This window comes from Rhinolophus ferrumequinum, chromosome 18 (genome assembly GCF_004115265.2).
Source record: "Rhinolophus ferrumequinum isolate MPI-CBG mRhiFer1 chromosome 18, mRhiFer1_v1.p, whole genome shotgun sequence".
Classification (NCBI taxonomy): domain Eukaryota; kingdom Metazoa; phylum Chordata; class Mammalia; order Chiroptera; family Rhinolophidae; genus Rhinolophus; species Rhinolophus ferrumequinum.
In genome coordinates, this window is record NC_046301.1 from 51,907,906 (window position 1) to 51,931,181 (window position 23,276).

The following is a 23,276-nucleotide window of genomic DNA, read 5'->3' on the forward strand; positions in this document are numbered from 1 at the left end:
TAATCCCATAGCAGGGGTGACTGACCCATCGCTGCCCTTCCAAACTTCGTTCGCTGCCAGTATCAGCACGCCTTGGCTCCCCTCCATCCCCGCAGCAGCTCCGTTCCTGCCATGAAAAGGTTAAGTCCGCTTGCTCCCCCCCTACCAATGGCTGCGTGTACCACCTTCGCAGCGCCTCCTGAATGGCGAGCACGCAGGGTGGGCGGGGAGGGGACGGGCCTGCATGGATTGCTCTTAAAAGGAGTCGGCGGCAGTCGTACTGCGCTTCCGCTCCGGCTCGCCTCGAATCATGAGCAGCGCGGCTGGCAGGGACCTGGCCGAGGCGCCTGAGGAGCGGCATTTCCTCAGGTCAGCCGGGGACTGAGAGGCAGGGAGCCAGCTGGGGACCCGGAGGTGGGGGCATGGCTGGGAGGGGACCCACGGAATCCGAGGCCCACCGGGCATTTCGCTGGAGAGGCAGCCTGCCAGCTGCCCATGCCTCCAAACTGCGTTGCCCGGGAAACTGCATCTCCGACAGGCCCGCCCCTCATGGATTATTCATGAGCACGGCTACTCGCCCTCATCACCCCTTACCCGGACCAGGGTCCACCTCCCCTTTCCACGTCCAGGGACTGGAGCCCCCATCCCTCCTGCATCTGAACTCTTACTCTCAGCTCCTCCAACTCACAGACCCCCCTTGATGGTCCACCTGCTGCTATCACCTAGTCCAGAGAGGGAAACAGGCCTGGGGAGGGGAACCACTGCCTGAGCTAGGGCTAGGCTGGTTCTTGAACACGAGCTACTTGCCAGTGGATTGGTAAATTTGGGGTCGATCTGGCAGCTGTGGCTGTCTCCCACCTTGTCCTAAATCATCTTGTGTGATATGGGACCCCAAGCAGGGCTGTGGGTCTGTGTGTGTGTGGAGGGGACCTCACTGGAAACCATATTCATCCAACAGCCCCTTGTCCCGTCACTTCTGTCCACTGTCTAATTAGCGCCTTTTCTCAGGGCAGATATTGTCCAGTGACTGGCTGGTGTCCAGATTCAGCCTAAACACCCAGGACATCCAGAAGAATGTTCTAGAAGCTGGAACTATGACTTCATCTGGGATAGGGGCCAGTTGTGTGGGGTCTCAAACACCAACTGAAAAGTGATGGGGCTCTAGGGGTGGGTAGGAGTGGAACACTGAATTTGGGGGGGGGGTCGAGGCAATGAGGTTGGAGACTGAGGGGCATATAGGTGTGATGAGGGCTTTGAATATTCTCTGACTACTGGGGAGCTTTAAGAAGGTTTGTGACGGGCTGCTGCGATCTGGTGTTCAAGTTTTCAAAGCTCCCTCTGCTCGTGTTGTGGGTGTGTGTGTGTGGAGCAGGGCATAGACTGCTGGAGGCAGTGAGATGAGCAGTGATGGAGGGCTGCCGGGAAGAGGCTCGAGGATGGAGGCAGGGAGAGCCGAGACCACAGGGAGCGTCTCGGTCTGACATGGGGCACTCTGGCCTCGGCTTCACCTCCAAAAGAGCCCCCTCCTCGAAGCATTTTGGGAATGTCAGGGTCAGTTCCCTTGAAAACAGGTCACCTCAGCCCCTTTGGGACTGGTGGGCAAATTGTAGGCCTCAGCGTCTCTCCTCTGGGGGCTGAAGTTGGGGGAAGCAAGAGGAACCCTCATGACTGAGCCACCACCTTTCCCCCTCCCCCACTGGCTCTGATTTCCACTCACACTCCACCCAAAGCCACCACCCCAGGGACAGAGGAAGAGGAGGAGGAATGGAGAGTCCTCCCGTCCTCCTCATCCCCCCCTGCCCTGCCCTCCTGTGGGGGCTGCAGCCAGAACTGCAGAGAAATAAGCCACATTCTCAAAAGATTTTCTGGGGAGCTGGACCAGCCTGGGGGGTGGGCAGGGCTCTTCATCTGTCCCTCCTGTGAGTTGCTTTCTCCACCCAGTACTTCAGTGTCATCCCATACTGGCTGAACACAAGCCCGGCATTGAATCTGGCTCTGGTTGCTGGTATCTCAGGGCATGTGGCCACCCACCCTGCTCTCAGCCTTCATCTCCCTCATCTGCGTGGGCCCCTAAAGTGTGTTCTTGACCCAGTTTCTCAGTCTCGCTCACTCTGCTCCAACCATACCAGACTCCCTTCTGTCCCTTGAACCTGCCAAGCTCATTCCCACTACAATGCCTTGGCCCACGCTGTTCTTACCACCTGGATTATCTCCCATAGTACTCCAGGCCAGCTCCTCCAGGAAGCCCTCCCTGATCTGATTCCCCATCCCACAGCGCTCCTTATTCCCCACTTCTATCCCTCCTGCCTGCCTGGACTGATCACACTGTAAAATTAGCCCAAAGGTGCTGGTTTCCTCAAACTTGAAGGAGGGAACCTAGGGTTCATTCCCACAAACCTCTACCATCTGTAGGTGTGCCTCTGCTGTGTTGCTCACACTTTGACCGTGGCTCTGGAGACAGACATCAAGGGTGAAGTCTCAGTTTTCCTCCTTGCTTCCTGCATGACCCTGGGCAAGCCACTTAATTTCTCTGAGTTGTTGGATGTTCTTCTAACTCTTTGGGGCCTGGTATTATCATGATCATTATTTTATTATTATCATTATTACCCTGTCTAGGGTCTGCTGAGCTAGGGGTAGGTACTGTTCCCCAGCAGTGAGGGGTCCTGCCTGGGGGAAGCTGGCATCAGGCCATAGACCCTGCCCAGCTGCCCAACCCTTGATTGTGGAGTGAGGAACACCTGTCTTCAAACCCAGTTCTCCGTCTCAGCGGCCACCAAGCCCAGGCTCCTCGCAAGGCCCCTAAGCCAGGGCCAGCTTGGTCCCTGCTCTTAGAAGGAATGGCCCAACACTTGGTTTAATGCTCTGCTATCACCATCTTGAAATTCTTAATTTTTCCACAAGGGGCCCCACATTTGCATTTTGAATTGGGCCTCTAAAACTATCTAGTCCATCCTGCCTTCACTTTGGCAAAGGAGGAAGCAAGATGCAGAAAGATGAAACATACCCTAGTCAGTCAGCAAGTTGGTGGCAGAGCTTCTTCACCTCAAGTAAGTTGGCCCCATATCTCTGGGCACAATTATTCGAATTTTACCACTGCCTTTGAAGAGGAGTCATCAATGAGTCTCAGGGCTCCAAGCCCTACATCGCCCTCCCTAAGTGAGCCATCAAATTCCTCTGCAACCTTCACAACCCTCCTCACCCAGGCACCCCTAGTCCAGCTGGCTGCCTCCGGTGACCTGGAGCTCAATCAATGGTTCCCTCTGCCTAAAACCTGCCCAGAGCCCCCATCAAAGTTCTTCACGCCCCATTCCTCTTTCTGGGTTCCTCCCGTCTTGGGGGTTGATGGCGTATGGGTCCTCTTGGTCTCCCACCCTTTGGGGCAATAGAAGAACCAACAGGCGCCGCCGCGTGCTTCCTTGACCACCAGAGGGCGCCCGCGCCTCAGGCTTCGACTCAAACCTCCCGCTGCCTGCCAAGTTCCAACGACCGCGCGCGCGAGTCAGATGGGGAGTGGCGGCAGGGACTGACTGGCTTGGAACTTTGGTGGAATATTTCTGGCTCCATCCGAGCCTCTGTCTCTAGGTCTCTGTCTTCGTCTCTCTTTGTCTCTGAGCGTCTCTTTCCACTCCGTCCCCCAGCACGGAGGAGGCGGCTGCACTGGAGCGGGAGCTGCTAGAGGATTATCGCTTTGGGCGGCAGCAGCTGGTGGAGTTGTGTGGCCATGCTAGTGCTGTGGCTGTGACCAAGGTACCTAATCCCTGACCTTCGGACCTTGACCCCAGCCAGATGGCCAGCCCACCAGAGCCAAGGCCTAGCTGCATGACCCCTATGGCCAGGATGGTCCAGCCCATCACTCAGATGAGGAAACTGACTTCCGGAGAGGTTCATCACTGGGCCAGACCGGGCAGGAGCCCAGGACCCAGCATGTCACTGCGGGTCAGAGCGGAGACTGAAGCTGCCGCAGGGCCCTTGCGGTGCAGAAATGAACACCTGCCTCTGCCACTTCCTGGGTCTTGGGCATAGGGGACATTCGCTCCTGCAGTCTGAGTACCTGCAAACAACCCTGTGTTACGTGGGGAAACTGAGGCTCAGAAGTGGGGAGGAGCCTGAGTAGGGTCCCAGGGGATGGGAAGCATAGCTGTGTCTGGCTCTGGGGCAAATCCCCCATCCTCGAGGTGCCTGCAAGGAACTCAAGAGTAAAAGCAATAACAATACCTCACGTTACCTCTGAACAAAGGTAACAAAACTGACACCAGTTAATAGACGTAAACGCCTTAAAAAGTGCCCAATAGAGTCAGGGCTCAAGCATGTAAACTTTCTCCTCTTCCTCTTCTTTTTACTGCTGTATACTTTTTTAAAAAACTCAATTTCTTTATGTGGACTCAATTTTATATATATATATATATATAAATGTTTTTAGTTCCAAATGAAACATCCTAAGTGAGATGCCCAAAGGAGAAGGAAATGGTGAAAATCTAAGTCACAGAAGCAAAGCCAATGTAGTAAACTACTGCTTGGCTCTGGGTGATCAACCTTCCAGTTTTTGCCCTGAAAGTCCCAAGTCCATCTGGAAACTCCTTGGTCCCCACCAGCCAGGAGATGTCGCCCTCCCCCTCCCTGACTCTGAATGTGGTGTGGTGGGTCCCAGGGCTGGTCAGGACCTCACTGAGACCTTGGGGAGGAGACAAAAATGGGATGGATAACTTCCCCTCTGTGTGGTTGGAGGTTAGAGTACGGCTGGGCCTCGCAGAGCCACTCTGGGGCCAGGGAGAGGTCCTATGGGCCTGTCAGAGCCATTGTCACTCCTATTTGATAAAGGCAGACTGAGACTGTGAGAGGAGATGGAGCTGAGGCCACGCAGAGTCAGGGCAGGCTGGGACTCTAGCACCAGCGTGCTTAACTCAGTGTTAAGGGAGAGAGATGCACAGGCCCACAGAGACGCAGACAGTCTGAGAGAGAGAGACTGAGACAAAGGGACACAGAGAGATGGAGAGAGACACAAGAGAGTCTGAGATACAGAAAGAGAGGTGAAGACAGGCTGAGGAGAGCGACAGGCGGAGAGAGGGCATGGCAGGTTGGAAAACTACCTCCTTCCCCCCAACTTTGGGGCCTCCGGGAGGGCCTGAGGCCTGGAAAGTGGGTGGGGGCAGGGCAGCCACTGCAGTGGAAAAAGGTGGAGGAATGTCTGCAACTCAGGCCGAGAATAAACAAACCGCAGTCCCGCTGCCTGGTGGTAGCAGGAGGCACGTTTTCCTGGCTTGGCAGAGCCTGAGGCAAGGACTCTGTGTCTCTAAGGAGGAAACTGAGGCCCCAGAGGCTCTCCCCCTCACCCAGAATGCCCCTCCTTCTGTCCTATCCTATTGCCTCCAGGCCAAAGCCCTGTCCCTTCCTCTATGTGGGGCCTCAGTTTCCCCACCTGAGCAAGGAGTAATTTCTAGCTCCATGCTTTTGCTTTTGCTGTGCCCCCTGCCAGGTGTTCCCCTTGCCTACTCTCTCCCGGAAGCAGAGGACAGTGCTGGTCGTGTGCGGCCCGGAGCAGAACGGGGCGGTGGGGCTGGTCTGTGCCCGGCACTTGCGGGTGTTTGTGAGTAGCAAGGACCCCCTTGGCTTCTCAGGGTCATGCCCCCACCCCATCCTGGTAGAAATTGATTCCTCCTCTTGGTAGTGTCCCAGGGGAACACAGGCTGGACAGGTTACAGAATATGCCCAGTGCTTGCCCCAGGCAGCCTCTGCTACCTGGTGTCAAGTCTGGGGTCTTGGCAGAGCCTGGACAGGCCCCTCCACTGATCCTATCCTACCCCCCTCCCCAGGAGTACGAACCGACCATCTTCTACCCCACACGCTCACTGGACCCGCTGCACCAGGACCTGACCACCCAGTGCGAGAAGATGGACATCCCCTTTCTGTCCTATCTCCCCACAGAGGTCAGTGCTGAGCGGGAACTGAGGGCAGGTGGGGATGGTGTCCCAAGGCCAACCTGACCCTGCCTGCCCTCCCCAGGTCCAGCTCGTCAATGACGCCTATGGGCTGGTGGTGGATGCCGTGCTGGGTCCCGGCGTGGAGCCCTGTGAGGTTGGGGGCCCCTGCACACGTGCGCTAGCTACGCTCAAGCTGCTGTCCATCCCCCTTGTGAGCCTGGACATTCCCTCAGGCATGCCAGGCAGAGGGGGGCATGTCAGGGCCTGGGGGACATGGTGGGGGGGCCTGTGCTCTGGCTTCTGGTGCCCTGGCTTGTCTGCCCACTCTGAGCCTCAGTTTCCCCAGTGTGGATGGATCATGCACTCTGAGTATGGCAGAGAGTCACGTCCATCCCTCAGAGGAGGAAGACCAAGGCTGTTGCCCAGGTGACCCTGTGTCCCCCTGCCCCCCCACACCCAGTCCAGCGTGCCCGCTGCCCACCCTGGCCCAGTTGCCCAGGCAGACGTGAGCTCACTCAGCAAAGGCCTCGCCCATCCTGGCCGCCGCCCCATGCCTGTTGGAGCCATTAGGCCATGGGCAGACGGAACAAACAGCTTCTGGCCAGTTGGACCCTCCACAGGGGGTGGCCGGACTCATGGGGATGTCCCCTGGCTTGCAAGACCCCAGTGCCATCTCAGCAGGGTGCCACAGAGCTGGAGGGGTGTTGGCTATGAGGAGGTGGGCTGTCTAGTCTGAGGGTGGGGGCTAGGGTCACAGATAGGATTAAAGTAAGAGGAAGAAGGCTTTTAGTTAGTGGCCCCAGACTCCAGTCAGAGGCAGGAGACAAGGGAAGTTCCCTAGTCTGAAGGTGGAGGATCTTTTGAGAGGTGGCAGAGATGGTGGGGTCCTGCCAAGTCAAAAGACAAGCTCTAGCCGGCAGGTGAAGGCAGGGATGTCAGGTCAGAGGGAAGACTATCTAGTCAGAGGGAGGAGGATGGATGCTCAAGTTGGTTGGCGAAGGGGGCACATCCTGTCAGAGGCAAGAACCTGAGGCAAGGAGACAGGTCTGATGGGGGAGGCCTGTCTGAGGATGGACGCAAGGCTGTCCTTTGAGTGGGGATCTGGTCAGAAAGGGGGCAGGCTGGCTGGGAAGTCTGGGTGGAAAGAGGCTCTAATCTGAGAGGGGAAAATCAGGATTGATAGAGAGGGAGTATGGGGACAGACACTGGCAGAGGCATGGGTCAGATTGGGACAGGGCAGCAGTGGAAATGATGTAGACTGAAGGCAGAGGTTGAGTCAGATGGAGAAGGAAGATTCGGTAGCAGGATGGGAAGAAGGGCAGCAAAGTATGAGGGCAAGGCTCTGGCTAGAAGGGGAGGGAAACACCTCCAAGGAGGGAAAGAGACTGGTCTAAGGGTGGAGGCTGTTTTTTTTTTTAATGCAGAGGCAGGTCTGACCAAGACTCACGTGTCAGAGAGCAGAGGCTGGGTTTGATGGGGAAGGGTTGATGGCTGGTGGGGTGGCAGGACTCTCTTCTGAGGGCGAGCACCCCTCCCAGCTCCCCATCCCCCCTCCCGCCCCTCCTCCCTCAGGCTGGGATGCGGAGACCGGCGGTGGCGACGGCGAGGACGGGCTGCAACCCGACGTGCTGGTATCGCTGGCGGCGCCCAAGCTCTGTGCCGGCCGCTTCTCCGGGCGCCACCACTTCGTGGCCGGCAGGTTTGTGCCGGACGACGTGCGCCGAAAGTTCGCTCTGCGCCTGCCGGGGTACATGGGCACCGACTGCGTGGCGGCGCTGTGACCGCCTCCCGCACCCACGCAGCTTGGACGTGCGTCAATAAACAGACGACCCACCACCGCCTCGCCTCGCCTCCTCTGTGCGCCGCGGGTGGGCACACTCGGGGAGGGAGTTCCCACCGGTCGCCAGGCGGCCCAAGGCGGGAGGGATGGAGGGCAGTAGCAGAGTGGGACTTTCCGCTGGCCTCCGTGGAAGGTAGACTCAGGGTGGGACTTCCAGCCTGCTCTAGTGGCCTAAGGCCATAGCGTTAAAATTCAATTCGATGGAGGATTTCTGGCTGCCTAAAGCATGAAGTTTCGGGCAGCTTGGGACCCAACGTGGAGAATGGAAGGTGGGTGGAGGAAGGGACTTCCAGCCCGCAACCGGGGGACTCACGCCAGCCTGAGGGCGGAGGCACAGGCAGACGCACCAAGGGGGGGGCGACGACCCAGAGAGGTTGCTCACGCAACCGAAGTCACTCAGGGCCGAGGAGCGTGGCCTGGATGGGGCGGGGCCTGGGCGAGGCGGGGCCTGGGCGAGGCGGGGCCTGCGGTCGCGTCCCGCCCCCACCCTCAGCCCCAGCGGCCACCAGACCCGCGGGAGTCCGACCCGAGCGCGCGGCGGAGCCCGGACCCTCCCTTAGACGCTTGGACCCGGCCATGGCGTTACCGCCTCCACTGCTCTTCCTCTGCGTCGTAGCCGCACACCTGGCGGGGGCCCGAGGTGAGGCGCCCCCAGACCCCCAGCCCAGCCCCCTAGGCGCCTGAACGTCTGGTAGTGGGCCTGGCATGCAGCCGCAACTGGAGAGAGAACCAAGGGACCACTCGCTTCCTCGGGCCATGGTCCCTTTTGCCAGCCCGCGGGGGGAAGTGCGGGGGGGGGAGAGGTACCGGGGAGATGGAGCCCCAAGGACCGCCTGGGGTGGGAATGGGATCTTGTTCACTCTCTTCCATTCTCGAAGAGATGGGAGGGGCACCTGGAGTCTGGATATGAACTGTTAGGCTCTCCTGGATTCCTGCCGACCGTGGAGTACCTGTCTCGGCGCGGCGTCTGGACACTGAATCCTCCGGTCCACACACCTCTCACTCAGAAAAGAAAGTCCAATCCCTGGAACACTCAGTGGAGTGGAGAACTGGGCCCATTTCTCAGATGCGGAGACTGAGGCTTCAAGAGGGACGGGAATTGTCTGAGGTCATTGCCCAGCCCAACTATCTCAGACAACTCGAGGCCAGAGAAGCCAGGCTCAATTCCAAAGACCTCCTACTGGCAGTGTTGGCCCCAAGTGTAGAGATGGAAGGTGGACAGAGGGAGGAACTTCAGCAGGCAAATGGACAAAGGGGAATGCAGCTCAACCTGAGGGCAGAACACTCCTAGGGGGAAAACTGGGTCTGGGGGGCAGGGCGGAAAGACTTCATGGAGTAGGGCTGGGTCTGAGCTTTGGATGGGGGGCTGTGGGGTCATGGGGAAGTTTCCTGGAGGATGGGGGTACTGCAGTCCTTGGGGTCAGCCAGAGCTGGATTCTGGCTTCTAAGAGCCTCAGTTTTCTTCCGTGTGAAATGGGGATGATCATGGCAGCACCTCACATAAAGGGAGCTCACAGGGGTCCCCATCAGCATCCCTTTTTTCCTCCCACCCCTCACCCCTTCCACAGGCACCACCCCCATTGAGGAGCCCACAGCGACCGCGTGGGGCCTTGAAGGTCCATCGCTGGGCCCTGGCCAGCCCTCACCAACCCTGGAGGACTGGGAAGGTGAGTCAGCCTGGGTGCGAGTCCTGGCTCTGCTGTGGACTGTTGTGTGAGCTCTGACTGGTGGGGTCATTTGAGGAGGGCACACAAGCTGTGTAAAGAGCCCAGTACTGCTCTGGTCCCTGAACATGACAGCCCGGTGAAATGGTGCCCTAAGAGGGCGAAGTTTTAGGAAGTAGGAGGTAAGAATCCAGGCTGTTTGTTAAGGAGAAAACCGAAGGGTGGTGGAACCATACAGGAAAAGCAGGAGTTCTGGAACCTGGGTCTCTAGTTTCCAGGCTAGGACGGTTCTATTTGACTGGCTTTTGGATCTGAAACGGAGTGAGCCCCCCCTGCGGGGTTGATATGGGAGGCCAGTCCCTTCCTGCTTGTGGTGGGTTCACAGGGAACTGAGCAAGGCCCCAGCTGTTGTTAGCAGAGAGCTGCCAGACAATGGAAAGCCACAGCTAGGGCTGGTGTCAGGCGGGTTTCTCACACCTCAGGGGTTCTGAATTCTGAAGGTGGGGGCAGGTGAGACAGTGGCAAGACCTCAGCGTGCGCCGATGCCCCAGCTCAAGCACTGGGCAGAACTACGGCTGGTCAAAGGGAAGTCAACCTCCCAGGGACCCCTTCACAGCTCCTTCTGCCCTAAATGGTTCCGGATCCGGGCAGGGCCATAGGCGGTCTGAGCTAGCGCGTGGTCACTAGGCTGGCAGGAAAGAGGGCCTGGCTTAGACAGCATGTAAGGCCCGTACCACGCAGATGGGGCCCGGCAGGCTGCGGCCCGGGTCCCAGCGCTTGCTGTGCCCGCAGAGGCCAGCGAATGGACATCCTGGTTCAACGTGGACCACCCGGGCGGCGACGGCGACTTCGAGAGCCTGGCGGCCATCCGCTTCTACTACGGGCCGGCGCGCGTGTGCCCGCAGCCGCTAGCGCTGGAGGCGCGCACCACGGACTGGGCCCTGCCGTCCACCGTCGGCGAGCGTGTGCATTTGAATCCCGTGCGTGGTTTCTGGTGCCTCAACCGCGAGCAGCCGCGCGGCCGCCGCTGCTCCAACTACCACGTGCGCTTCCGCTGCCCGCTCGGTGAGGGCGGGGCTCAGGGAGGGCAGGGCCTGCGTGGGGTGGGCGGGGCTGCGAGAGGCAGGGACCTCCCAGGTGGGTGAAACGGAGGTGGGTGGTGCTGGGGAAAGAGGCAAAGGCGTGTGGGTGTGGGCGTGGCTAGGAAGAGGCGGGGTCCTTTGGGAGCAGGGCCCAGGCAGTGGGCAGGACCGGATAGAGGCGGAGCTTTGGGAGGGAGGGGCTGGGGACACAGGTAGGGTACAGGAAAGGCCTACAGGAGCGCATCTCCCTCTCGCTGCCCTAATTTGCTCACCTGTAACAGCTGCGTTCTGTGGGGCGTGTTTTGAACTTAAATTGTATGAGGGACGCAAGTAGAACAGCAGGTTAACCTCGGAGAGCTTACCTGGGGGGCCGGGGCGATACCTCAACTGCACCTTCAACAGGTGCGCGTGGGGAAGCACTGGTGGAAGCAGTGGGCAGGACTTCTTTTTGGAGTACCTGCCCTTGGATGCACGTGGCGGGGGCGTCCTCCAGGCCCACATTGTCACCAGGAAGCTCAGTCCCTAGGGTGGGCAGCCGCCTAACCTTCTCCCCCCCACACCGCCCTCACCACAGAGGCCGCGTGGAGTGCGTGGGGCCCGTGGGGTTCCTGTTCAGGGAGCTGCGGGCCAGGCCGTCGCTTGCGCCGCCGCCGCTGCTCAAGCCCTGCTGAGAATGCATGTCCGGGGCGTCCCCTGGAGGCGCAGAAGTGTGTGCGCCCTCGATGTCCAGGTAGGACGGGGCGGGGCCAGTTGAGGGGCGAACTTAGAAAGGAAGGGGCCTGGGTGAAAGGCGGAGCTCCGGTTCACGGGCTGGCATGGAACTTGGTTCACCGGGAGGTTGGCCCTTCCTTCCCTTTTGGGCTCCGCCTCTCGTGGAGCATTGGTGACAGCGTACATCTGGACTGGAGGACGCCTGGAGGGGCGTTTCCAGTCGTGGGCAGATCTGAGGGGGAGCTTCCCCTGTGTGCACGGCCGAGTGTGTAGATCTCCCCCGGTGGACTCAGACACACACAGAAGTGGGCTCACACTTGGGGTGCACACACGCGGCATTCGCAGCCTCTGCTGGTCCCCTACGCCCACGCGGACACGCGCTCACACCCTGGCAGACACGATACCCAGGCCCTCCCAGGGCCAGACACCAGGCCAGCCAGGAGGCAACTGGAAATTCCAATCCAGCCTGGGCTCCACAAACACGGTCTGGAGACTGTGCCCGCAGAGCCCACTGCAGGGTGGGGGAGCACCGTGGCCAATGGGGTAGTGGGGTCCCCACCCTACCCCGCCTGGCTCTGCCCTCCCAGCGGCGCCTCTGTCCTGAAGTTTCCAGTGGAATTTTCCATTTTATGGAGCAACCACCGTGTTGGGAGGGGAAGGAGATGTTCTGGGCCCAAGACCCAGTCCCTTGCTGGGCCCCCAGCCCCGGCCTGGGCATTTCTCTGATGCTGGAAGGAGCCTCTTGGTCCTGTGAAAGTTACCTCTCCTGTCTCCTTCTCCAGGGCATCTTCCTCACCTCTCTGGACTGCATGTTCCTCCCCCTGCCCAGCCCTGACCACTGAGCCCCATGTTTCCCCTCACACAAGGCGCTGCTCCAAGCAGGGCCATGCTGAGGTACCTTTGCTAAATAGGTTCCTCTGCTTCTCTGTCTTCCAGGGTGCAGCCCCAACACGTGCGGATGCCCCAACCACATCCTCCTGGGCTCAGTGGTCACCTCATCTGGCCGACCGCTGCCAGGGGCCAGGGTGTCCCTGAGAGACTGGCCTGGCACTGTGGCTACCAGTGATGCCCATGGAACCTTCGGGATGCCTGGAGTCTGTGCCAGCAGCCGTGCCAATGTTAGTGCCCAAATGGATGGCTTCTCTGCTGGCATGGCCCAGTCCCAGGCCAACAGCTCCATGTCTGCTGTGGTCACTATTGTTCTTGATAAGTTGGGTAAGTCCCTTGTGGTAAAGGGGGTGAGGGGGGAAGGAACTAGGGAGGAAGTTCTGGGTGACGCCAAGTGCTTGGGATTGGGATGATGTGATGGAACGCATTCCCTGGGTCAGAAATGAGATGTGACGCAGTCATCGAAGGTAGAAGGTGAGACATGGAATTGTGGAGGGAAAATTAAGATAGGTCATTGTCTTGAGTAGATATGGGGTGAACTTGAGTTGGGGGAATAGGGCATCCTTGGAAATGAAGGACCCTTCTCCCAGGGTCCTTGGGAGAAGCTGGGATGGGGCAGTGCCCTGACCTTTGCTGTCTTTGCCCCCAGAGAAACCCTACCTGGTGAAGCATCCTGAGTCCCGAGTTCGAGAGGCCGGCCAGAATGTGACCTTTTGTTGCAAAGCCTCAGGCATCCCTATGCCCAAGAAATATTTCTGGTGAGTGCCCCGACTCATGCTCAAGGGCCTCATGCCAGCTTTGGGATTGGATTGAATTTCCTGTGATATGTGGCGCCTCAGAGACCCGGAGGGAGATTCTCTGTACCCTCCCTGGGCTGTGTGCAGGGTGGGGTGGGTACAATCCTGCCTCTGTGCCGAGGGCCTCCATGGTGTTACCCACCCGCCACCCAGGTTCCACAACGGGACCCTGCTGGACAGACGAGAGCACCGGTATGGAGCCCACCTGGAGCTGCGGGGGCTGCGCCTAGACCAGGCAGGCACCTACCACTGCAAAGCGTGGAATGACGCGGGCGCTGTTCGCTCGGGTACCGCCCAGCTCACCGTGCTTGGTGAGCATCCTGCCCCCACATACACATGCTGAGCATGTCCTAACCCAGCCCGAAATGGAGCCCCAATGTCAGACTGATCTCTGACCTTGCTGATTACGATCCCAGGCCCCCACAGAACCCCTGACCCCAGTCCAGGCCCCCACCCGTAGCCTCAGATGGAGTCCTCCCCCTTACCCTGAACTGGCTGATTTCTTGCTCCCCAGCCCCGGGACAGCCAGCCTGCGACCCCCAGCCTCGTGAGCACCTGATCAAACTCCCAGATGACTGCAGTCAGCCGGGCAGTGGCCCTGCCTACCTGGATGTGGGCCTCTGCCCTGACACCCTCTGCCCCAGCCCTGTAGGCTCCAGCCCCAGGTGTGGGGACTCGGGCTCCCGCTGCTGCTCTGTGCGCCGCCTGGAGAGCAGGGAGATCCGCTGCTCCAGTTATGTTCTCCCAGTGAAGGTGGTGGTCGAGTGTGGCTGCCAGAAGTGTCTGCCCCCGAGGGGGCTGGTCCGGGGACGCGTGGTGGCTGTTGACTCAGGGGAGCCCCTGCGCTTTGCCCAGATCCTGTTGGGCCAGGAGCCCATCGGATTCACCTCCTACCAGGGTGACTTCACCATCGAGGTGCTGCCCTCTACCCAGCGGCTGGTGATGACTTTTGTGGACCCCAGCGGCGAGTTCATGGACACTGTCAGGGTCCTGCCTTTTGACCCTCGAGGTGCTGGTGTGTACCATGAGGTCAAGGCCATGCGGAAGAGAGCCCCTGTCATCTTAGATGCCAGCCAGATCAACACGCTTCCCCTTGGGGAGCTGGAAGGCGAGCCCCCCTTGGGCGAGCTGGTCCTCCCACCTGGAGCCTTCCGCAGAGCCGATGGAGAACCCTATGCGGGGGCTGTGGAAGCCAGGATAACCTTCGTGGACCCGCGAGATCTCACTTCGGCAGCCGCCGCCCCCAGTGACCTGCGCTTCGTGGACAGTGATGGAGAGCTGGCCCCGCTGCGCACCTATGGCATGTTCGCGGTGGACCTCCGAGCCGCCGGCTCAGCGGAGCAGCTACAGGCCGGGCCTGTGGCGGTGCGCGTCGCAGCCAACCAGATCCACATGGCGGGCCACGTAGAAGCCCTCAAGCTGTGGTCGCTGAATCCCGATACGGGCTTGTGGGAGGAGGAGAGCGGCTTCCAGCGCGAGGGGTCGGCGGCCCCGCGGGTCCGCCGGGAGGAGCGCGTCTTCCTGGTGGGCAACGTGGAGATCCGCGAACGGCGGCTGTTCAACCTGGACGTGCCGGAGCGCCGCCGCTGCTTTGTGAAGGTGCGCGCCTACGCCAACGACAAGTTCGCGCCCAGCGAGCAGGTGGAGGGCGTGGTGGTCACGCTGGTGAACCTGGAGCCCGCCCCTGGTTTCTCGGCCAATCCCCGCGCCTGGGGCCGCTTCGACAGCGCGGTCACTGGCCCCAATGGCGCCTGCCTCCCCGCCTTCTGCGATGCTGACAGGCCTGACGCTTACACGGCCCTGGTCACGGCCACCCTGGGCGGGGAGGAGCTGGAGCCCGCCCCCTCCCAGCCGCGCCCTCTGCCCCGCACGGTGGGCGTGTCCCAGCCCTACCTGGACAAACTGGGGTACCGCCGCACAGATCACGAAGACCCTGCTCTCAAACGCAATGGCTTCCGCATCAACCTCTCCAAACCCAGGCCTGGCGACTCCACCGAGGCCAATGGCCCCGTGTACCCGTGGCGCAGCCTTCGGGAGTGCCAGGAGGCCCCAGTGACGGCCAGCCACTTCCGCTTCGCGCGGGTGGAGGCTGACAAGTACGAGTACAATGTGGTCCCGTTCCGCGAGGGCACGCCAGCCTCCTGGACCGGAGATCTCTTGGCCTGGTGGCCCAACCCTCAGGAGTTTCGGGCCTGCTTTCTCAAGGTGAAGATTCAAGGCCCGCAGGAGTACATGGTCCGTGCCCACAATGTGGGGGGCAGCCACCCGCGCACCCAGGGCCAGCTCTACGGGCTGCGGGATGCCCGCAGTGTCCGAGACCCCCAACGCCCTGGAACTTCTGCCGCTTGTGTGGAGTTCAAATGCAGTGGGATGCTGTTTGATCAGCGACAGGTGGACAGGACACTGGTGACCATCATGCCCCAGGGCAGCTGCCGTCGCGTGGCAGTTAATGGGCTCCTGCAGGATTACTTGGCCCGGCACCCCCCACCAGCCCCCGCCGATGACATAGCTGCCTTTGCCATGCTGGCTCCGCTGGACCCTCTGGGTCACAACTACGGTGTCTACACGGTCACTGACCAGAGCCCAAGACTGGCCAAGGAGATTGCCATTGGCCGCTGCTTTGATGGCTCCTCTGATGGCTTTTCCAGGGAGATGAAGGCCGATGCTGGCACAGCTGTCACCTTCCAGTGCCGGGAGCCTCCTGCTGGCCGGCCCAGCCTCTTCCAGAGGCTGCTGGAGTCCCCAGCGACAGCACTTGGTGACATCCGCAGGGAGATGAGCGAGGTGGCCCAGGCACAGGCCCAACCTGCAGGTCCCCTCGGTACCCGCCAGGGCAGGGCCTGGCAGTGACCTGAGCCGCAGCCTCACTCCTCTGCTTTCCTTCAGACTCCTCTGTCCCCAAGAAGTCTCACCTCCTTCTCCAGACGTCCCCACCCCGCACCTTGCTCAGAATTCAGAGTCAAGTCTGATGGTGGAAATGCCAGGCAGGCAATTGTTGCTGTGTGACGTTAAATAGAGTTCAAGTCCATCCTAATCGTGGGAGCCTGGGAGACTGTTGAGGCTGGAGGGAATTGCTCCCAGCTCACATGCCAGCTCTGATTTCAATTGTATTTTGACCCTGATTTCAAATATTATGCCCCTTGGGATTTCTGACCTTCGGCCTGGAGCCTCCTGTGTGTCACTAAGCTGGGGCTTGATCGGGTCCTCTGCCCCAAGCTTTGTTCTTGGGGTTATTTATTGAAACAAAGCCTGTGGGGCTGGTCATGGGCATGGGGGTGAGTGTGTGTGTGGGGGTCCAGACCCAGTGAAGGTTTGGGGAAGCGGCTTCTTGGCTCTGAGGCTGAGCAGCACAATCCTCACATTTGGTGCTTGGAAACCTCTAGGGGGTTGGGGCGGGGAATCCATTAAAGATGCTTCATCTCCACCTCATGGTGTCCGTCTTGAGGAATGAAGGATGGAGCTTGTAACTGCTGAAACAGGCCCCAGACATACAAGGACACTCCTGTGCAGGCAGCTCAGGGGCCCCCACAAGGCCCCAGACGTGCCTCTCACAGGCGGGTGGGCCCAGCTGAGACAAGGAGAAGTGTGTCCGTGATGTGTGTGCAGAGCCAACTGGTAAGCGACCACTGCACGTTACTGCCCTGGCTGTGGCAGTGTCTCCTGCCTGGCCGTGTGCCTGGGGGCTGCGGTGAGCAGGGAGGGGGCCTGCTAAGCACGTATGCCCCAGGTGGCAGGAATTGAGGCCACCATGGGTTTCCTCAGCTGGGGCCACAGCAGCCGCACCCTAGGTTCTACCCAGCTGACACCTGGCCACACCTTGGTGAGTTGACTGGGTTGCCCAAGGCCATGGTCTGGGGCCCTCCGCCCTTTCTGGGACCCTCAGTCTGGAGGTGGTGGAACCATCACTTGCTCATGCTCTGTGTATGTGGACAGGTGAGTCCTCCTGGCACCCCAGGGGCAGGCACTGTTCTAACCACACCCCCACTTTCCAGACAGAGAAACAGGCCCCAAAAAGAGAGGCAAAGGGCTTCCTGTGCCTTGGAGTGAATCCCAGAAGGAGGGGAGATCCCTTGGTGGCCCCCTGAACATACATGTGAGACTCCCTTGGAAGACATCAAAGTGGCATTGCTGGGGACCTGGGATGGGAGGTATTGTGTCTGGCTGATCACCCCCGGGAATTGGTGATGGCAGGGAGTGGGGGTGCAGGGTGTTCCCTTAACGCAGGGCATGCTGGGCCTTCTGCACACCCACCCATCCACTTGCCCTGCTGTCACCACCTGTCCACTCAGCCACCTGCCCGCCCCCACCCCCTCCATGCCACCCCACCATCTGCCTGTCAGAATTTAGAGGTGTGAGCTCTGTGCCAAGACTAGGGGCTTAGAGAAGGCCCAGTCTTGGGGACATAGGCTCACATGCAGACCCCAACACAGCTGTATGGTCAGCGCTCACATGGCCTGCCAGCTCTTGTCCATCTGACAACTCCTAACGTCTCGTGCCCTCACGCCTTTGCTTAGGCCATTCCCTTCATGGAAACACCTTCCCCTGACCATGGGGTGGACTTGGGGGTCAGGGAGGGGGGTCAGGTGACTGGAGTGTCAGGGAGAAGATGGCAAACTCAAGGGCATCAGCCCCAGTTTTTGAGGGTGGGCCCCAGGGCTCTGCTGGAGTTAAGGTTTGGGAGTCTCCATGTGCTGGCACCCCAGCCTCTCCCAGGACAGGCTGTGATAGACGAGAGGGGAGACGCTCTGAGGCCCCTCGGCAGCCCGGAGGCCTGTGAATTTATCCAGACCTTCCCATGTCTACACACCCAGCTGACAAGGAGGCTTAGAAGGGCAGGCCCCCTACCCAAACCGACCCAACTCCAAGCCTGCCTGCCCCAGAGCCCTGCTCAGGGCTGCCTGCTGGGGTCCTGGGGAACAGCAGGAGTTGGGGGCCTCCCCTTGCAGCAGACAGGAGAAGCTGGCTTTCAGGCCGAGGGTGATGAGGTGTCAGGCTCCATGGCCAAATACCTTTCACTGAGAAAGTGTTGGGGCTGTGGCCACTGCCAGGCCTGGGGCAGATGGGTTTGGGGCAGACAGCTGGCTCCCCTTCCCTGGGGTGGGGCAAGGGTGGGTGGGCGTCATCCTGAAGCCCCCTCCCCGCTGGCGTGGCTGGGCCATGAGCGAGCAGGGGCTCCTAGAGGGAAGTGGACTAGGGAGGGTGTTCCAGGCGGAGGGCACAGCCCAAGAATACTTGGCATCGGGCAGGAGCTGTAGCCCCAGCTCCTCCCCTTCCCTGCTGACAACTCTTCAAGAAGGCGGCTCCTGGCCCCAATTTCCAGATAAAGAAACTGAGGCTCTAAGAGAAGGAAGCCATCAACCTGAACTGCCGGTCCTGTGCCTCTTGACTCTGCCTTGTGACCCCATTCTAGCACCCGAGCCAGGAGTCCTGCCCCCTCCCTCCTGGAAAGTTGGCCATCAGTCTCCTGGTAAATCCATTGCTTTCCCCACAGCTGGAGCTGCCAGACCACACCCATCAGCCTGGGGGGTAGGGGGGTGGTATGAGGCCCCTCAGAGACCCCAGTTCCAGCCACCCTGGGGTCAGCTCAGGGCACAAGGAGTCCCTTGGTCCCACCCACAGCATTTTAAACTTTTATAATTTTAGAACCAGGGGTTCTTAAAATTCCTAGCACTGTGAGTGGGAGAAAAATCTTGGAACAATCCTTAAAACGAGAGTCTTAAAACCACAGAATCCAGGAAGAGGAAGATAAAAATGAACATACATTGAGCACTGACTGGATGCAAACCCTCCCTGCTCCAAGGCCTAACTCACTTTAAGGGCATGTAACGTGTATTTATTATATTGGAGCTCAAAATAGGCTTTTAGAGAGAGTGATTTTCATACACATCCCCATTTTACAGCTAAAGAGACTTGCCCAGGGTCACAGCAAATAGGGACACTGTGGGCTGGGGGGAAGGGCAATGTTTCCCAGAGAAGGGGACATGGGGTCTGGATCTTGAAGGATGTTTGGAGTTTGCCAGGTGGCAAGGCAGAAAGGGTAGCTGGAAATGTGTATGTGAAGGCTGGGGGAGGGGACCTTAGGCGTGCATGAAGAGCAGCTGCAGAAGGGAGACACACAGGGACGTGAACAGGACTTTGAAGGCTGAGCGAGCAGGCTGAGTCGTCTCGTCTCTGGCGGGTGATGGGGAACCACAGAAGGTGCCAGAGCAGGGGAAGCTTGCACAATGTCTCATTACAAAGACTCCCCTAGAGCTGGTGTGGTGTTCAGTTTGTTGCCAAGTGTTTATTTTATGGAACTGGGGTCTGCTCTCTCCCACATGGCAGCCCTTGTGGGGTCCAAACCCTACAGGCCAGCGCCCCTTCCCCTCCAGCTGCTTCTTGTCCTGGCTGAACATTGCTGGCTCGTCCATTGGTGCCTCGTGGACCTGGCTCGGCCACCCACCACTTCCCCAGCCCTGTCTGTCTCTCTCATCAGTCCTTGGAGTTGGGTATGATCCAGTCTCAGACCCCAAAGATTGGAGCCAGCCTGGCGGGGAGACCTGGCTGCTGTCAGGTTGGGGGGAATGCTTGGGCTTTAATGGTGGAAACAGAGGCAGGGTGACAGCAGAGAAAGAGCAGTCCTGACCCCCACAGGGCCTGGGGTGGGGGTCTGGGCAGGCGGGAGGGAGGGGGCTTCAGGATGAGGGAACAACAGACACAGACATTCAGGGGTGGAGGTGGGGGCAACATACACTGCCCTGCGTGGGGTCATAGCCGCCGAGCCGCACAGTGGGTGTGGTACATGGAGCCAGGGGCTGCCCTTGTCATCATTCCAAGTCCTACTGTCCTTGTCACACTCTGTCCTCCCCAGATACTGCCTCCCACACCACTGGAGCCGCTCTCTTGTCACACATTTGGCTACAATGCCACTCTCAGTTGCAACCCTGGATGCAGTCAGCCTTCCCGAGGTGCACGTGGCTGGCCTTGCCGATGCACTGGACACACGGGACATGCTAGACGCTGTCCCCACCGTCACAGACACACAGGCGGACACACCCTGGCATGCAGGCCCATGCCATAGGGTCACTCAGCGGCACCGAGCATTGACACACCCACAGTCACCCTGCTTCCTCCCTGCACTTGGGGACCCTCTGACCACCGGACTTGCAGACTGCCCCAGTCAGGGCCAATTCTAGGCGCCTACAATTCCGTCCCTCCAAGTACACCGGCCCACAGCCAGGTGCACGTGTACCTCCCACCCTCTCAGGGCCCTGGGGAGGGTGTGGGCCTGGGGTTGGAGGGGCTCAAGTTTTTCCTGGGAAGTCCTGCATCCCTTCCTGCTGAATCAGCCCTGGGGGCTGGCCAGCGGGTGCTGCCAAACCTCAGGTATGTCCTCGAAGGCTGCCTGCGGGGCCTCCACCAAGGCGGGGGAGGGGGGCGCTCCCACTCAGGACTCAGCTCTTCCCTGGGCCTCAGCCCCGCCTTGCCCCAGATGGAGCTTGAGCTTTAATGGTGGAAGCTGAGGCCAGCTGCTCACGCCCCCGGTTCTTCCTTCATAAAGGAGCCCTTCTCAGCCCACTCCCCTAAAGACACCACTCTCAGTGGTCTGGCTGCCCATCCTGGGGCCTGGCACAGGGATGAACACACACACACACACACGCATGCATGTGCTCCCATGTGATGTCTGCATGCAGATTTGTGGGTACAGATATGCTCGATCATACACAGGCTCAGATCTGGACTGGCCCTCACAGAGCCCCATTCCGAGGAGCAAAACAGAGCAGGCGCAGATACCCCAGCCTGTGGGGTCAGGGTTGAACCAGCAGGAGGGCCAGGGGCTGGGAAAACCCAGAGGAGGGCTCAGGGAAGGCTTTCTGCACGAGAGGGCCTTTGATATGGGCTTTGAAGGGTGAACGGGAGTTTGTCAAACCAAGATCAGATGTCCAAGCGTCTTGAATGCTGGTGTTAGAGTTTACCTTTTGTCTGTGAGGATTTTGATCAGGGAAGGGACATAATCAGACAAACCCCGATTCACTACCTCCCCCTGAGGAGCCAGCCTCTGCCCTCAGGGACTTTCAGTCAGATGGGTGAGGCAGAGCCAGAAGCAGCCAGGAGAGATAGAAGAGGCCTCAGGTTTATGAAGCACCTGCGATGCACTGGTTTGGATCCTGTCAACAACCCCTTAAGGCAGGTTTCATTATCATCCCCATTTTCAGCTGAGGAAAGGAGGGCTAAGAGAGGGAAGTACCTTGCCTAGGGAGGGTTCAGCAACCCTGGCTTCTTACCTGCAATTGTGGCTGCTGACCTGTTTCTAAGCTGATGCTAAAATTTGAAGGCTAGAACGGGAAGGCTTAAGTAAGTGAGTTGTGCTCAGGGTTGTGTCTTTGCACCTTGGGTCCTGGTGGAGGAGGGAGGCCCCTCTTCATGGGACACACAAGCTCCCCCTGGGCCTCTTCAGCAAGACTGTCTGCCATCCCTTCTCATTTGGCTGAGTGGATTTAATGAGGAGCTTCTGGGCAGAGAGAGGTCCAAATGGGGATTTGGGGTGTTTCTTCACGCCTTTTGGAAGGCCTGCGCCCCTGGCCTTAGCCCTCACCCGCCGTCTGGCCCAGCTGAAAACAAACACTTGGAAATAGCCAACCCAACGGAATCTAGGTTGTGGTCAGGCCGTGGCTGAAGAAGCCACTGGAAAAACACGCAGTCCACGGGGCCAGGCCCAGCTTACATTTCACCAGGCAGGAGTGGCCTGCCCAATGCCGGAGTTGAGGAATGTCCGTTCTCTAGCTCTTTGGAACCTGCTATCTGACCAGGGAATCCAGCCTCTGGGCCGTGCCACCTTCAGTCTCCTGTTGTCAGGCTGTGACCTGCCTCCTAGTGTATCCTTGGAGATTCAGGCCTTTTGGCTTGGCTCCCTAGCCCAGCTGCCGTTGGAGATCCTTGTCTGCTTGCATACCCCTGACAATGGGGAGCTCACCCATTTACGGCTGTCATACCCAGCAGCAAAGACACAATAATTGGGCTGATTTCTCACAGGAGGCTCTGGCTCCCTTGAACACATGGAGGGAGGTCAGAGCAGCCTGAGAACCCCCCACTCCACTCCTCTCCATGGGTCCAACCCACTTCTGGGCCTCAGGACCTCCCCCAGGCACTTTGGGTTTAGTATGTCCCAAGTGGACCTGAGTGTCTCTCCCCAGAATGCGCTCCTCGTCCCATGGGCATGTTTCAGTGCTATCTATCTGTCTAGCTGGGCAGGTGGCCCACACACTTATTGATCCCTTACTGGATGCTGAGGCACTTTACTTGCATCTCTTCACTGACCCCTCCCCGTAAATTTGTTCCTGTTATTACTCCATTTTACAGATGGGAAAGCTGAGGCTCAGAGGGTTCATTTGGTGTCCTGGGGTAGGAGGGGCCGATTCTGGAAGTAGGATCCAGCTCCCTGCTGGCACTAGGATAGGAGCCTTGTCTTTGGGCTGGGGAAGCCCTTGGAGGCCGAAGGGGAAGCTGAGTGTCTGGTGGGCCTGAGTGTCTCTGGCTTCCCACAAGCTCTGGTCACTCCCTTGTTCACATACCCTGCACGGCTCCCATGGTTCCTCAGTGGAGGCAGGGGATTTGGGTGAATTCTTGCTGGGTCACCACAGAGACCCCTGAGCACAGAATCTAGCTCCCAGCCAACCTCACAGCCTCAAGTGCTTTTGCTGAGAACTGTGCCAACAACAGTCTCTCTTCTTCAGGTCTTGCTGAATGCTGGCTGGCACGCAGGTGCTCAGTAACAAGCAAGAGAGGGGCAGGGATTGGAGCTGGGGTGTCCCAAGCAGCCCTAGCTCTCCTTCCTAGGCTACTCCCTCCCCCTAGGGCTTTGAGGTAGTGTCAGGTGAGGGACATTAAAACTCCAGAAAACACCTAAATCAGGGCCTCAATTGCCCCACCAGGGTGTGAGGACCTACCGACTTCCTCTAGGGCTCTGGTGTGGCAGATCTTGAGATGCCTCCTGGAGTCTTAGTGGAACAAAGATCTTTATTAGGGATTGGGTATGGAGCCTCACTAGGCTCTGATGCAGGGGTCCTTGGAATTTCCATCTTGAAACTTGATGTGGAGGGTCTTGAAACCGTATGTGGGGGACCTTGAAGCTGCCACAGCCCACCTAACTTGGGCCTGGACTTGGGGAGCCCTCTAAATCTTCCCATGCACTGGCCCAGGGGGTCTGAGAACTTCTACTAGGGCTTGGGCCTGTGGAGCCTCCAAATTCCCACATGGGAGGGCCTCAAAACTCCCACTTTGAGGATCACACCCTTATTGGTGGCCTTGGGAAGGTAGGAGGTTGTGGCTGTTCTTCAAGGTGGGAGACTGAGGTGCAGAGAGGGTTGGAGGGAACCCTGAAAGGGGTTTGGACCTGAGCCCCTCTGACTCCAGGGCCT

General features: G+C 59.2%; 2 protein-coding genes across 5 annotated transcripts; both read left to right on the forward strand.

Annotated features, from left to right (window-relative positions):
- The first annotated feature begins 240 nt into the window (after positions 1–240).
- YJEFN3 (YjeF N-terminal domain containing 3) lies at positions 241–7,735 on the forward strand. Of its 4 annotated transcripts, none has more exons than XM_033133458.1 (6): positions 241–348; positions 3,618–3,726; positions 5,453–5,563; positions 5,790–5,903; positions 5,980–6,130; positions 7,470–7,735. In XM_033133458.1, the coding sequence occupies exons 1-6, from the start codon at positions 290–292 to the stop codon at positions 7,676–7,678; spliced, it is 753 nt and encodes a 250-aa protein (XP_032989349.1). In that variant the 5' UTR covers positions 241–289; the 3' UTR covers positions 7,679–7,735. The 4 variants fall into 4 exon arrangements, with proteins under 4 accessions (XP_032989349.1, XP_032989350.1, XP_032989351.1 ...); XM_033133459.1 differs by having other exon boundaries at positions 5,980–6,051; positions 7,470–7,728; XM_033133460.1 differs by lacking the exon at positions 5,980–6,130 and having other exon boundaries at positions 7,470–7,728.
- A 514-nt stretch (positions 7,736–8,249) lies between these two features.
- On the forward strand, positions 8,250–16,234 carry CILP2 (cartilage intermediate layer protein 2). Its single transcript, XM_033133465.1, has 8 exons — positions 8,250–8,377; positions 9,306–9,404; positions 10,194–10,466; positions 11,058–11,213; positions 12,131–12,409; positions 12,732–12,840; positions 13,033–13,190; positions 13,394–16,234. The coding sequence occupies exons 1-8, from the start codon at positions 8,314–8,316 to the stop codon at positions 15,727–15,729; spliced, it is 3,474 nt and encodes a 1,157-aa protein (XP_032989356.1). The 5' UTR covers positions 8,250–8,313; the 3' UTR covers positions 15,730–16,234.
- The last annotated feature ends 7,042 nt before the right edge of the window (positions 16,235–23,276 follow it).

Coding starts and splice junctions, on each gene's coding strand:
- YJEFN3 (XM_033133458.1), top strand. CDS start 290: ATGAGCAGCGCGGCTGGCAGGGACCTGGCCGAGGCGCCTGAGGAGCGG. Junction 3,727..5,452: donor GTGCTGTGGCTGTGACCAAG/GTACCTAATCCC, acceptor GCCCCCTGCCAG/GTGTTCCCCTTGCCTACTCT. Junction 5,904..5,979: donor TGTCCTATCTCCCCACAGAG/GTCAGTGCTGAG, acceptor TGCCCTCCCCAG/GTCCAGCTCGTCAATGACGC.
- CILP2 (XM_033133465.1), top strand. CDS start 8,314: ATGGCGTTACCGCCTCCACTGCTCTTCCTCTGCGTCGTAGCCGCACAC. Junction 12,841..13,032: donor ATGCCCAAGAAATATTTCTG/GTGAGTGCCCCG, acceptor CCCGCCACCCAG/GTTCCACAACGGGACCCTGC. Junction 13,191..13,393: donor CGCCCAGCTCACCGTGCTTG/GTGAGCATCCTG, acceptor CTTGCTCCCCAG/CCCCGGGACAGCCAGCCTGC.